This window comes from Rattus norvegicus, chromosome 2, assembly GCF_021556685.1.
Source record: "Rattus norvegicus strain SHRSP/BbbUtx chromosome 2, alternate assembly SHRSP_T2T, whole genome shotgun sequence".
Taxonomy (NCBI): Eukaryota; Metazoa; Chordata; class Mammalia; order Rodentia; family Muridae; genus Rattus; species Rattus norvegicus.
The window spans coordinates 22,533,293-22,548,647 of NC_141535.1; the positions used below are offsets into that span (position 1 = coordinate 22,533,293).

At 43.1% G+C, this 15,355-nt stretch overlaps 1 protein-coding gene across 4 annotated transcripts in view; it reads right to left on the reverse strand.

Moving 5' to 3' along the window:
* Vcan (versican) overlaps positions 1-13,353 on the reverse strand; it is a 99,543-nt gene extending 86,190 nt beyond the window's left edge. For 3 of the 4 annotated variants that reach the window (NM_001170559.1, NM_001170560.1, NM_001170558.1), the window contains 2 exon segments: positions 2,076-2,151; positions 12,981-13,255. In NM_001170559.1, the coding sequence (NP_001164030.1) occupies positions 2,076-2,145 (70 nt within the window). In that variant the 5' untranslated portion in view covers positions 2,146-2,151; positions 12,981-13,255. 4 annotated transcript variants of the gene reach the window in all.
* Between the last annotated feature and the right edge of the window lie 2,002 nt (positions 13,354-15,355).

Here is a 15,355-nt window from a genome sequence, read left to right on the forward strand (position 1 = left end):
GAATCCTATGGCCTCGCAGAACAGGTGAGAGAAAGCCAGGCATCGACTCACCTGCTGCTGCCTACCCCACTGTGAGCAGGAGAAATTTGGTTTCTGTGGATCTGAAACTTATATATGTTCTGCTTCTGCCTCTCATGGAAAGAACTAAATATCACCTGAGCTAGCTAAAAGTTGATTGTATGTTTTATAAAGAATGGAGCCTCAAGTAGAGTAAGAGCATGATATTGTTAGCTGCTAGAGTTTTTATTTTTAAATTGTAAGACTGAAATATGCCACACATTGATTTCTTTTCACTATGTGAGTATTTCAAATGAGGGCCATCTTGCTGTGCTTTTCACTGTGTTTCCTCTTTCATTGTTAGCCACCAAAGTGTTTCCTGGTTCTCTACACCTCCTGCCTTCGCGGAGCACTGTTAATCTTTCCTCTCTGTTCTATTTGTCGACTTCTTAGAAACTTCTAATAGGACAGTTTTGGAGGTATTAACAGAAAAGGAGTCTAGACTCCCCATCCTCAGGCCCACCACCTGAAGTAAGGCATGAGTTTCAACCCCAGGCTGCCACAATAATCATCCAAATCAATTCCTTGATATTGCACACAGGATGAAATCTGGTCTGGACTGCCCCAGCTGGGTGATTCTACATGACTTGTCCTTTTCAACTCCTCCCTCCGGTGCTTACTGGATGTGGAAAGCAATTATTCTCAGCACCTCAGCGACCTCCTTACAGCACGTGGGTAATGGATGCTTTGGTTAACCAACGTTAAGCACTTAAAATAGCTTCCAGCTCCCGGTGAATCCTGTCTACGTGACTAGTGTTACTACTATTTATATAAGCTCATCTCTGCTTATCTCTCTGCCTACATCTTTTACTTTTCTTTTGATCACTCCTGTCGGCAATGTTCCTACTGCTCACACCCTTTATCCTTTTAACTTAGGGCCAGATCTTAGGAGGCCAGCGACTCTGCATTCTTATTTCAGCTTGCACGTCACTTTCTCACAGAGACCTGACCTGCTTCCATCAACTGAAGCCATTCTCTGGGATCCCATCCTGCTGTATTCTCATGACCAAGATTATTTGTTCTTTCATTTCCTATTCATGCACATTTTAAGTTTAAGGAAAACAAAGACAATATATGAGTTATCCACTGTTACATCTCCAGACTCCTAGAATAACACTCGGCACAGAGAACTCATTTAAGAATATTGTCAGAGAATAAAGGTGGATGAACAGATGGAGAGATGCTTAAAACATCAGACCTGAAGAATTAATTAAAATACAACTAAAGAGAACTGCAGAGGAAGTGCTTAGCAAAAGAATGACATATGGGAAAAGAGGAAAGGCAAAATTCCGTGAATGTGCAAATTATTTCCGGAAGTCTGGAGCATGGTATCTAGGAGGTAAGCATGCAGAGGATGTGAAGCAGTAGCATGTCCGTGAACTTCTTTATTGTGTCTCCTTGAATACACTGAAAACTACAGTTAGAGTTATAGGCTCCTCACTAAAAAGGTATAAAAGGTAAAGCGAAGAGAGGTAGCACATGTGAACTTACCAGATATCTTTCCATGAACAAAGTCAGAGATGGTTAGGAATACTTGCTGGCAACAATTTTTATTTTCCTACATCAAAAGTCTAGACTTCATGATTTAGTTTGGTTTTAGTAGAAGAAAGTCTTGAAAAAGTAGTATAGAAGCAAATAGAATTTTAAGTATTCTTAATGCTCTAAAAGGATCTTGTTACATAGGTCAACTTGGGGCCAGACACACTAGCTCATATTAGTTATCTAGTTATCGCAGCATTTGTAAGGCTGGGGCTGGACACTCATGAGTTGAGGCTACCTAGAGTAAATATTCACTATCTCAAATACCCTATCTCAAAAAAATTAGTCATAGTCTAAGAGGTTACTGAAAGATTCACTTACAAGACTGTTATTTTTATCTGATTGGTTTATTGAAATACATTCCATTCAGTGATATTATTTTAAGTAATAATCTTTAGCAATAAATAGATTTTTTACAAATGGTGCTTCACGGTAATGATCCCATGTTCACATATCAGTAAGAAAGTTACGCTACTCACCTTTATGCAGTGCATGCGTTAACAGTAAGGTTGAGCACATCCATAGGATGCCGTTCATATTTATCAACATCTTGTCCTAGAAATGAAGAAAAAACAAAGTGTACCACAAGCATTCACGGTGCTGGCAGGCCGTAAATCACATGTTAATAAGCTACTGGGTGCAATAAAAGAGGCGGTCCTCTGTGGGTTGTAAACACAGGAGGCTTGTAATAGAAGATATCACAAACAGAATACACAAAACAGAAGCTATCTAATGATTAATTTGAATCACAGCTTGAGACACTAGTTACCAAGATAATTCCTGGCTTTGGAGTGGATACGATGACAGGTAGTGGCCACAGGTAGGCAGGGCATGGGAAGAACACTAGCGATCTAGCTTGTGTAAATAAGACAAGGTGCTAGTACCCTCAAAATCTAATTAGAAACAGGAATTTGAATTCGGACAGTGTAAGAGAAGGATGAAGATGATGCCGAAGATATGCTGAGAGTGCACATTTCACATCAGGTTGGGGGTGAGAAGGAACTGTCTGTGGCTTTGGCAGATGTCAGCAGCAGCAAGAACCTTAGGAAGGTTGTTGATGTGTGAGCACAAACACCACTATCTCCCTGGCTGAACCAACAGAACAATGTATCTTAAAGAGCTGCTAATTACAAAGTGACCCATTTCAAAGCTCAGAACAGCTTTTAAGTCTCAAGAGTAAACAGTGAAAGAAGATACTTGCACTGAAAGTCAAGAAACACTGACCTTGGCTTGGCTACTAATTTGCTGTGCGATTTGGGAAAGACGTTTAATCATCAGAAAATGGGACCTTCCAAGTCTGGATTTGCAGAACCCATCGAATTAAGGAAGCACTGGGGTTGGGCCTGAGGTGGGCGTTGTTACTGATTGGATTTAAATGTCTCTCAAAGACCCATGCGTTGAAGGTTTGGGCCTCAACCTGACTTCCCTGTAGTTGGAGAAATTTACAGAGATGGAGCTTAGCAGGAATTCTGGAGTTGTCCGTGTGATCTCAAAGGGCATGTGGGATGTGGATCTCTTCTCTCTCTCTGCCTTTCCAGTGGCTTCCATGAGCAGTCCATTCTGCCACATGTTCCCAGGCATGACATATTAGTTGGCCACAGGCCTTTAAACAAGGCCAATCAATCATGTACTTCAACCTCCAAAACGGTACAGCCAAAGAAATCTTTCTGTATAAGTTGATTGTCTAGGCTTTTTGTAATAGTCTTGGAAGCAAACTAATGGGTATATTATGGTTTGGATAAATTGAAGAATGGTTTGTTACAGCCAAAGATGTCTTCATTGGCTCATATGTAAGCTGGTACTCTAAAGAATTCCTTTTGCCTTCCTTAGAAAACAAATTCTGCATTACCTAGGAAACCTGGACTGAAACAAGCAAATGTTGAAATAATAATACAAGTCCAGTTTGTGCTCAAATAAAACTTAATACTCTATGACAGCTCCTCATTTTTCTTTAATAATATTCTGCGTTTTGGTCTTGCTTTATAAATCTACAACCATGCTCAAGCAAAACTATAGAATACTATAATTTGGGTATTTCCTAAAAAGACATTTTTAAGTTAACACACCTCGTATCTCACCTTTTGCATCTATGGATCAACTGATAATTCAGAGAGGAAAATGTACTGAGGATCCTTAATTAACCTTGGCATCTAAATGAACTCATCCTGTATTCACAATAGCATGGTACTAGAACTCATTAACCAGTAACTGGATTTCTTATAAAGTGGTAAAACAATGGGCTATGGCTTCTAGGTCTGAGACTGTACCTCTGTCTTAATGGCGTGACTGCATTGAAACAGGACACTAATTTCATAGGCAAGATGAATACTTAGGTCATAACATATAATCCTTGATTATTAATTCAATCCAGTTAGGAAATTTTCTTTTAATCATAGTTCTAAACAACACATTCTTTGTTACTTTAAAGAAAAAAATTTTTCTTTTTCATTTTTCTTTCTTTTTCCCCAGGAAACCTTTATAAAGTATTTTTTTTAAATATCTGGACTACAGTGCTAAACGGACTTGAATTCAAATTCCACATTTTCTACTTAAACTCTCAGACTATAAGTAAATGGATATTCCTCTCTAAAATTTGTTTCTCTAACTATTTAAAAATGAAAATAAATAGACAGTGTAGAACTGATTGCTAGACCTGAAGATAATCGCATGAAACATGCCCATTTATATCTAAAATACTCACTTCTTAGTGATTATTACTAAAATTAGTAACTCAGTATATTCTATATAGGCTTTAATTCTTGCTTCAAATCACTAATAATGAAAGAATTTGAAGCCCTACATCATACTTTGGGTTACCTCTAGAATAGCAGTATATAATTTTAGTTTATAATAAACTGCTATAAGTTATTGTTGCTTTTAGCGATTACTTTAAAATGTATTTTACTGGTCTGAAAAGTGGCTCAGTGGTGAAAGGCACTTGTTTCAAGCCTGATGACCTGAGTTAGATCCCTAGGAACTACTTGGTAGGAGAGAACCAATTTTCTCAAGTTGTCCTTTTCTTCACCCATAAACAATAATTAAATGTAATAAAAATATGTTTTATATCCACTATAAGATAGCAGGCGTCTTGAAGGCAGAGCTACTTACTAATCCCACAATATTTTATGGTGCTCAATACACCCTGGAGAGGGTTAGTAAACCAAATGCATGATCAATATTTCCACTTTGAAAGATCAGTAAATCGTTATGAATGTTAATGTGTCTGTAGAGCTAATTGAGATTTGAAATGCGTATGTAAGAGTCCATTTAAATATGTTGGTTAGTAATAATATTGGAGATTTGTCGATATTCAGACAGTCAACTATTATAACACTAAAGAAAAATGGTGTGACCCTGACTCTGGAACGTATCTTCTGTATTCTCATTCTCTACCAAAGACACATTCTCAGAACCCCAACTCTCTAGATAGCGTGCTCAAGCCTTACAACTGTATCATTATTGTTTTTCTAAATTGAAGAGAGAAAAGTATGTCATCTCTACAGTAAGTATTCTCACCTACTGATAATCTACCATAAAACCTCAAGGAAAGAATGATGTCAGTGCATTAAAACAACAGAGATGAAATATGTTTGGGATGCATTGATATGTTATAAAAATGTGCTTGAATAAATTGCTCCGCTGTAAATACAAGACTTCTCAAACTAAGTCCCGGGTCTCCAATTTCATTAGAAACGGAAGCAGATCCAGTGAGAGCTTTAACTTCCAATGGTCCAGTCACCAACAGTAAGCACACAGGGTCCTCCCAACTTGGGCTTTTTGTGATGGAGGTCACTGGAGCTCCAGCTAGCCTCCTCTCCCTCTGCTCATGCCTGGCCGAGTCAGCATCTTCCCTACATTCAAACTGAAGGATGATTAGTTGTGGCTTTGATAAATAAAAAAATATGTCAGAGAGCTGTTCCAGATATTGTGTGTCTCAGACCTGTATGTTTTTAGTTCTGTCATGAGCAAACGTGGACAGACATTTTCCTTTTCTTTTTCAGTTTGCTGAGATCCTCACCTGCGTTTTTTATTAAGCTACACCACTTCTCTTCTGCATTCTCCTACCAAATGAGAAAGGTGACCCTCTCTGTTTCTAGCGCGCTTCCCACCCCCGTTTCCGCTCTGCCGCAGGTCTGTCTTGTAAGTGGGGTCCGTTAGTGATAACCAATCTCTGTACACGGAAAGACTGAGGCGATAAGAGAGCCAGAAGTCTCTATATTTAGCCGTATACTTCAGGAAAGTCAAGAATAGGAAAAAGCCAGCAAACAATCAAGGTCCAGCTGACTGCAGCTGTTTTGTTTCCTGGGAGACAGAAGACAAAGTCAACGGAACTTTGTATCCCCTGTGAAATGTCTGCAGAGAAGAGGGGCACATGACACCAGGGATAGGCTGCCAGGGTCCTAGTAAACAGATATTTAGTTATTCCCCCTCCTTCTTGGGGAAGCCTAGAGAAGCAAGGTCTAACTTAAGGACAAAGGCACAGTGGTTTTGACTACCATTGTGCCAATTTATTGTTCTGGACCATGAGTTATCCTGGATACCTCAATTATAAATTATACATAGTAAGCGTTACATGTTATACTATATTACTTGGTAGTTCATTATTTCAAGAAGACTCTCTGAGAGATGTCTTATGGTTTAGACTCCATAGGAGTAACTGTACCGCATGAATATGTGACAGACTGTACCTGAATTCCCAGACCAACACTCAGTTAAGCTTTTAGTGATGTTCCTTAATACTCTTGTTTCCTTACTCTATCTCTTTCTTTTTTTAAAATTATTTGCAGTTGTGTATTTTTTTAAGATTTATTTATTTTACGTATGAGTACACTGTAGCTGTCCTCAGACACACCAGAAAGGGCATCAGATCCCATTGCAGATGGTTGTGAGCCACCATATAGTTGCTGGGATTTGAACTCAGGACCTCTGGAAGAACAGTTAGTGTTCTGAACCACAGAGTCATCTCTCCAGCCTTATTCTATTTCTTTCATGCTCTGGTTTCACTGTAACACAGGTCACCAATTTAATTATGTATTTAGACATTTTCCTTCTCTTTTAGCCAACATAGATGCCTCAAGAGAGAACCTCTAATGTTTTCTTCTCATTCTACAATGCCCAGGACATTCAGTAGCTGTTTATTATAAGACTGACTATGTACTTATTCAATGTCATGAGATTCATTCTGTCTGCACATTTGCCTTTTGCCCTCTTCACCTAAACCACACATTCCCAATCAGCACATACAATTTCCATGGGAAGAGTAGAAGTGTTTACCAAGCAAGTTCCCTGGGATGAATTTTTAGGATGGTTCCAAGTTGTTACTATTAAAAAATTGTGCTTCAATACATATGTAGTGGGTCACATCTGTAATCCCAGCACTGGAAAGGCTGAAGGAACCAAGAAGCCTGAAAGGTCAAGGAGACCCAGGACCTAGAAAGATCCAGATTCGCCTTGCTACATAGACAGACCCTACCGTACAATAGACTAATCTGTCAATAAAACACTCCTGAAGAAAAATCCTTGTGGATTTATCTTGAGTGGCATTTGCACTGTCATCTACATAATATCTAAAGGAGAGTATCTAGATGAAAGACTGTACATACTTTTAATATTGTTTGTTGGTAAATTAAAAATAGTTTGCTACATTATTTCAAAAAAATGAATTTATTTAACTTCCCATAATAACTTATAAATTAGGTTCTCTACAAACCAACCAACATGTTTCACAAACTGTTTTCCTTGTCTGATAGATGAAAAAAGTGATAAAGTGTATTATTAGTATTTTGGTAGTTTAAAAAACATTTATTTTACTTTATATATGAGTGGTTTACTTGCACACATGTGTGCACCTGTGTGTGTGTGTGTGTGTGTGTGTGTGTGTGTGTGTGTGTGTGTGTGTGTAGGCACCATGTGGATACCTGGCATACAAGGAGGTCAAAAAAAAAAAGCTTCTGATTGCCTGAAAGTTACAGATGGTTGTGATATAACATGTTGGTGTGGGACTGAAACAAAGTCCTCTGCAAGAACAAGTGCCCTGAACCACTGAGCTATCTCTCCAGCCTCAAATGACAGTTTTTTTAATAACTATGGATGAAGATGAACTAATTTCCCTCACAAGATTCAAAACCATATTTTTCTGCAACACTATCCATTTTTAACTTTGCCCAGTTTTTGCTAGATTTAAGATTTTTATAATCATAATGCATTAGTATGTCGTTTTCCATTTCTCCAAGCCTTTTCATAGCTATTTAGTTTAGTCTTTTAAACTTTGTAACAGTATCCATATAGCAAACTATGACCCCAGAGGTATAGCAGTTCCATTTACCTTGCTTTCCCACTTAGAGCATCTCACATAAACTTTCTGATTACCAACATAGTGCTTGCCCCAGTTTATCTCCGGTCAGGTTGAAACCTTAACTTATTGGGACTCATATGACTCCTGTGACTGCAGGTGCCTTCAAAGGCCAGGGCTGCTGGATCCCTGTGCAGCTGGAATTAAAGGTGATTGTGAGTAGCTCGGCAGGGAGCCAAACTCCAGTCCTCTGCTAGAGCAGTGCACACTTTTGCACACTCCTTACCAGTGAGGGTCTCTCTGGCACTGAAAGTAAGCAATTTCTGGTAAGCATTCTATATTTATATCCTTCTGTATATAACATATATACCAGGTTGATGAAAAGAGTTTTAGGTTATGGAATAAACATCTTTAATGAAGACCTAATGTACTGACCACTGAAAGAAAACTACTCCATCACTTCCAATTCTAAGAACTTCCCATAAGACTTGACTTTGTGTCCGAGATGTGCTTATAGACTTTTGTATCTACCAAGTCTAGAGTATAAGAAGAAGTTGACAATTTTTTACTAATACAAATGGAACTTGGTCAAGACATAGCCTTCACTCTCCCTTGTTCTGACTCCAAAATGTCTGCGACAGGCAGCGCATTTTTCCTAGACCAGAGCAAGTAACCTCTAACAATGAGTGTTTGTCTGTCCCCAACTGATTTCTCTAAGTGGGTGGAGGAAATTTTAAAAATCCTCCTAGTATAAGGATTCATTCTTTGGCTCCAAAGCAACATGTGTGTCTAGAAAGAAGCTCAGCCCTTCTCTGATCCATATCCCATCTGAAATTGAGACTCTGTGGATGTTTGTCCACGAATAAGGTCTACAAAAATGTTTAAACTCCACTAGGAAAAAAATAAAAGAGCTCAAGTATGTGCGTGAGGAAGACAGTCTTTGTGCTTTCACGGGCTGCAGGATGTCCCATTATTGACCAATCATTAACCTGAGAGGGTTAAGCTTAGCAGTGTAAGGAGAGACAGAACAATGGGTGCATTGCCCTCACGAATCATACTGAGCTTTGCGTTCATTTTTTATATCCTTCCGAGACAGAGAGTTACTCACGTGCAGGCAGAAGGAGCAGGGAGATGTCCCTGCAGTTAGCAAAAGCCAAGGAAAGGGGATGGGGATGGGGGCTGATTGCCTAAACACCTATAAAACCTGAAGAAATTCTTTTCAAACTTTCTCTTTAAAAAAAGAAGAAGAAGAAGAAGAAGAAGAAGAAGAAGAAGAAGAAGAAGAAGAAGAAGAAGAAGAAGAAGAAGAAGAAGAAGAAGAAAATAAGACTTATGAAGAGGCTTAATTTTTTAAGCCGCCAAGAAGAGGCAAACTTTGAACTCTTACATAAATTCCAAGTGATGGTCTTGAATCCCACCCTTCTTCCTACCACCCACAAGAAGATTAAGGACTCTGGGTTTCCTGCTGAAGGAAGTCATTGCTCAACCGCATGGGAGTCTATTGGACCCCTTTGTAGCATTAGTGGGGACACGCAGATGCAATTTGTCAAGTATTCCTCCGCTACATGGTACTCAGAACTAGAACTAGATTCTTTGGGACCCCCTCCTTGCTTTGTTGTTCTTACAAATGGTGATCCGCTCCACCTCAGACAATTATCTGATGCGTACACTAATGTTTTCCTATTAAATCCAAAAGATTCCATTTTAGGCTTTTATGTGAATATTTTCTGAGCTTGACACAGTTGCCAAGCAGTACTTAGCACAATTTAGCCCACAGTTTAGAGTGAAGAAGAAAGAAAAATGAAACACTAAAATAGACCAATTATAAACAGAATTTAAGGTGGGGGAGAGGACCATTAAAACCTAGCTCTTCCGAATTAGAAGCTGGAGAATTGAAAGTGAAGACCTTAGTAGCTGGTCCAGTCTAATCACCAGACCCACCGCAGCGCTCCCCGCCCCGCACCCCCACCCGCACCCCCCACCCCCTGCCGTCGCCAACCCAGGACTTTTATCAGCCATTTGGTCAACTTGTGCTAGACACCTATTCCTCGTCCTGTCCTGCCCACTCCTTGGCTGATTCTCAATTGCAGCAGCATTAATTTTGTCGCTGGCTAAAAGTGGTCTTTAGGAATGTACATGTATTTCAAAACGAATGCATGGAGCAATCGCAAATTTGTCTCATTTTTGTGCCAAGAGTTGACTTAGAATAAATCTTCACTTCTCCTCCTTTTAAAGCAAAAAAAAAAAAAAAATGTACTTGCATATCACTCCCAAAAAAAGCGAGAGACAAAAAAAAAAGAGTATTTTAACGGTTTTTAACATGAGCCTTGGTGCCATGTGAATAGCAGTCAGTCGGGTCCTCTCCAGCTTCAGCTAGCCTTTGGCGCTCTAGGAGGCGCGCCAGCCGGGGTCCCACCCGGGTCCAGCCCAGCCCCGCCCCAGTTGGCCGCAGCGGCTGGAGACCTAGGCTAAGCGGCTCACCCGCCCGAGCAGCTGTGCAGCTGTCTGGGAGCCCAGGAAGTCACACCCGTCTCGCGCCGAGAGCCGAAGCTCCAGCCCACGTGGCGATGGCGAACCCCAGTCGTTGAAGGGAGTGCCTAGCATGATCCCTCCTCCAAATCGGGGTAAGCTTGGGGGTGGGCGGGTGGCTAGCCCAGCTCCGGTAGGCGGGGCCGGACCACCTTTGCTTCTGTAGTTCCTTCCCAGGCCAGCACCAGGCAGGGATGCGCTCGCTATCGTTTTCAGCTTAACAGACACGAAAGTGAGACCAAAATTTTGAAACCAGTTCTTCCGGCTCCTGGCTATTGCATCCATCTGTTTCCCTTTCTTTCCTTTCTCTTTCCGCCTACCCTCCTTTGTCCCATTTTTCCCAAGTGGAAAAACTCCTTTCCTCTGCCTTTAGGCGCCCGCCTTCTCCCCACTTTCCACGTGCAATGCTTGTCCTGGTGTTGAGGAAGTTAAGTTTTGGATGAGGAATGGGGGGTTCTTTTGCAATCGCCTGGAACAGAGCCCTAGCATTGTGTTCGAGGACCCTAGCTAAATTTGCCAAAGCAAGTCCCTTTATTACTTTTCTTAAAGATGAGCAAATTGCACGTCAGGAAACCACAGACCTGACCGACTCTGTCGCCCGCGTTGTTAGTCCACCCAGCAGCAGGCGCCTTCTAGAGCGCCACGGGAAGCCAGGCGGATGGAAAAAAAGGAGCCCGTGTTTTGGGGACGGCTAAATTCCCTTCTTTTTGTCTCCTCCAAACCCCAAGATTCACTTCCCAGATTCTGAAGTGGAAAACTATTAAAAGAGAGCTCCGCTTTCCTCTCTTTGAAGCAAAGGATATGAAAGTGGTTTTCTGGCCCGGTTTTCCGCTTGTGCTGAATTTCTCCATCAGGGGGAGCCCACACCTACTACAAAACTCCATATTCCTAGACATCTGGGTTCTGCTAGTCCGAAACACCCAACTGCAAGCAGATCTTAAGGAGCGCACCGCCCCCCACCCCTTGCTCCTCCCTCTGGGCCTGCCTCCTTGGACAGAGAAGGAAGGGATTTCACACTAGCCATTCATTTGTCAGCCGTGGGGGAGGGGACGCAAAAGCGGAGAGGAGGTAGAAAGGGACGAGAGAAGACAGAGAAGATGGAGCCAGAGAAAGAGACACAAAGATGAGGGGACACGGAGAGCGAGTCTCCACTGCGGGCGTACTTGCAGCGGTACAGCCCTACAGCCTCGGGGGACATTTCTTCCCCTTGCCTCCGGATCCCGAGAACGCGCAGGACATGCGGAGGCGAACGTAGTTGGATCCGAGAGCAAATAGTTTAGGCTATGACATGATTTTCTTTCCACTATTTCTTCTGTCTAACCCCCTGAGCGGTCCACGCCCATTGACACCGAGAACAAACCGAGACAACCGGGATGTCCCGGGTCTGCGGGCATTAGAGAAGTCTCTGCAGTGCCCACGCCTACTCGTGGCACTAGGACTCTCTCAGCCAGGGTGTCCCCGGGGAAAACCGGCACGCACTCTCCGCTAGTGGGTAAAGTTGCTCAACTCAAGTGGAGAAATGGGAGCGGGAGAAGATACAGAAGGGAACTGGGGACTGCTGTAATCCAGGCGAGAAGACTAGACCAATTGGTCCCCAACTCGGGTCCCCACGCCACCTTTGTCTGGAAAGTCTCTGGGTCCTGGTTTGCTGGTAAAGATCGGGGGACAAGTCCTCATTTCGCTTTCCAGAGCGAGGGGGGAAATACTGCACACCCCTCCGGTTCGGGGAAAGCTTTCCCGCCCAGGAGCCTCCCAGACCTCTACGGTGTTCCAACAACCCCACCCCCATCCATTGCGCCTTCCCTGCTGGCTCGGGCGCACCACGCGCAGGACAAAAGAACACAGGGGCAACGCGAGAGAGCTTTGACAGCCCCCAAGTCATCAAAGAAACGCAGCCCCAGGACCCAGCCCAACCCCTGCCAGATAACCCTCCACATTGCCTGAGGGGTGGGGTGTGGGGAGGAACGGTCTTGTCCGCGCAGGTCCGAGGCAGCTAAAGTACCTCGCTACCTTGTCAAGAGCTGCCCAGGGGTGGCTTTCCAGGAACCAGAGATACTGACCACACACCAGGAGCCAGGAAGCCAGGTGGTCTGCCCTAAGGTGGTTTCAGGGGCTTGTATTTGGACAAGTTTGGGGAGTCTCCATTCAAACTTTTGCCTCGACCAGTTTAAAGACAACAAAAATCAAGGTGTGAGGAGTCCCTCCCATTCTTCAAACTCCAGATAGCAGGACTTTTCTAGGATTTCTCTACAAAACTCCTTCCCCCCTATTCCGTTCGTTCTTTTCCTCTACCCCACCCCGGACTTCTTTTGTCTAGAGATTTTTCAGCACCAGGGTCTATCTGAATTCCTCTCTTTAACAAGCCTCTTTCAAAGTTACCTTCACGTTTCAAAGTGCGAACATTTTCTTAACTTCTCCTTAGGGCTAGTCCTCTTGGCTTTAATTAAAGCCCTCCTCCGATTGTAATGTACGTCTTTTCCCCCCACTAAGCTGGGCGGTTTTCGTTTCCCAACAAGTTTTCCTCCCTTTCTTTTAAATGGGGGAACAAAAGAAATGTGATTACCTTGAAAGGCGGCTTACTGCAGTTTGGGGGGGGAGATTCACTGCTGAGCTGTGAGAATGGGCTCCGCGTTGCCCCGGCAGATCACATAGGAGGCGCGGTGGCCTGGGGAAGGATGCGGCGAGTGCGGGACAGAGCTGGAGAGGAGGGAGGATGCGCAGCTCGCGGCTGATCCCGGTTCCAGCGCCGGTCCTCAGCACCTAATGCTCGCAGCTGCTGCGCCCGCGCGCCTTGAGTTCTTCACCCAGAAAGGCTCGGGGCAGCTCGCCTGCAAGTTCAAATGCGGGTTGTGACACCCACCGTCATTATATCACTGTACCGTCAGAGCTGAGGAGGAGACTCAGCAAGAAGGAGGAGGGAGAGGAGGAGGGTTCATTCACAGGCTCCTGAAGCGCTCTGCAGCTCCAGCCACTCCAAAGAGCCCTGGCTTGGAAACAGGCGGAGGGGCGGAAAGGAGCTCCCAGAGCCTGCGGTAGGGACCGCCTGCCTCCCTCGCCAGGCACTCCCACCTCTCAGCTTTTCTTCCTGATGAGAAGTACCAATCGGCTGGGGGGGAAATCCGTGCTCCTCATTCGGCGACTCGGTACCACCTCGCTGTGCAGTCTTAAACAACTGCCTTCCCAGCCTTCCCCACCCGACCCCCCTCTTCCCCGCCCTGCGCTGCTACTTCTGAATTAGGGGGAGGGAGTCCCCAGCCTCTGGTGCGGCCCGCAAGCATGGAGCAATTAAGTATGGTCAGTTCTTAGTAGCGGACCGGACTATATAAAATCAGCCAAGAACTTGCATATAATGTGTTTTTGTGACCACGGAGCTTGTTCATCCCACCAGAAGAGGTGTCAGGATCAACGCTCCTGCCAACCTGAAAGAGATACTGAGAAAGTGAGATCCGAGCCCCAGGGAGACGCAAAAGCATTTCGTGGCTGCTCTCCCTAGGAAACTGCCCAATGGGGAGCCCGCGGCATCAGGCCCTACACAAAGACCCTGGCAATAAAGGACTGGACAGGAAATCCCCCCAGGCAACCCCTTGTCCCATTCAAAGAGAATCCTTTCTCTGACACAAATCCGCATCTTTCCTTAAATGTACTTCGCTTCCTTCCTTCTTCCACCCCTCTGTCACAGGATCTCTTGGAGAATTTTCTGCCTAATTCAGATTTCTTAGACTTATCAATGTTTCCATTTTGTCAGTAAACCGAATCTTTCATGTTCGCATTTTTTTTCCTACTCAGGCTTGTCCATAGATGTAAACAACATCAATATAGAGAAGCATACCCTTCACTGAATCACAAAAGACTCCATTAGGGCCTTAAAGAGCAAAGGGTCAAACAGTTAATACAAAGGATTTCTGCCCCTCAGAAAAGGGTGACTTTGAATTTTCTGTTACTTTGAAGTCTAGTATGATTTTATGCAGAGAGGACAAAGTAAGTTCGAAAGACATGTCAAAGTAACTCTCCGGGTACTGAAACAATTACAAACTTCTCCTCCTACACCAATATGGAAATATCCTTGTAATTATTGGCTCTGGATGTTTTGCTTAGAAAATTACATCAAGCACAGGGCTTGAGAAACGGTAGTGATTAACGCAGAAAGTTTGTCTTTACTCTGGATTTCTTTAATTAGATTGGCTACAACCACAGTTGTAAACTCATAACCTAGACTCCTCAGCATGTGGATTTTTTCCCCAAAGGTTTATAGATCCAATATAATGATAGATCTTAAGTGACAAACTTGTGGTAGATTTGTCAATATAATTTCATATCGGATGTGTATTTCATGTACCCTTTAAGGCAGCACTCACAAGAATGAGCGACATAACTATGCTATGGGCCATTTAGAAATCAGTTTGGCTTAACCTTTATGCAATGATTATGCTGCCATTACTAAAATTGAAATCTCATCCTACTTATTGTTTAGAGTGGAAGCCACATCTTGACAACAGACTTCAGCCCCTGCATTTAACACACCAGCACAAGCAGGTACCAAAAGTGACTCACCCAAGCTTACACAGACCAGGGATGCTTATCAGAACACAACTTTTGAACTAGCAGGAATCCATTCAGAAAGAAGAAAAGTAAAATAAAATGAATTTCCACTGGAATTTATAGTCCAGGCATTGGGATGGATAGATTTCTCTCCGAAATGCTTCAAGTTGTTGTTATTATCTAATTCTTAAATTCAAGTGGACCTAGTTTGAGTTTTACAGTTAAGTGGTTTGCCCAAGGCTACGTTGTGACAGATCATTGGCCTAAGAGCTTATCAACTCTGTTACCCTGCTCTCCCTTCAGAATACACGTGAATAAACAAGTCTACAAAGACGTAGGGCAGAACCCAGCAACTATTAATAGATTGGTATCTGTTTCCCTGTCATGCTAATGATCAGT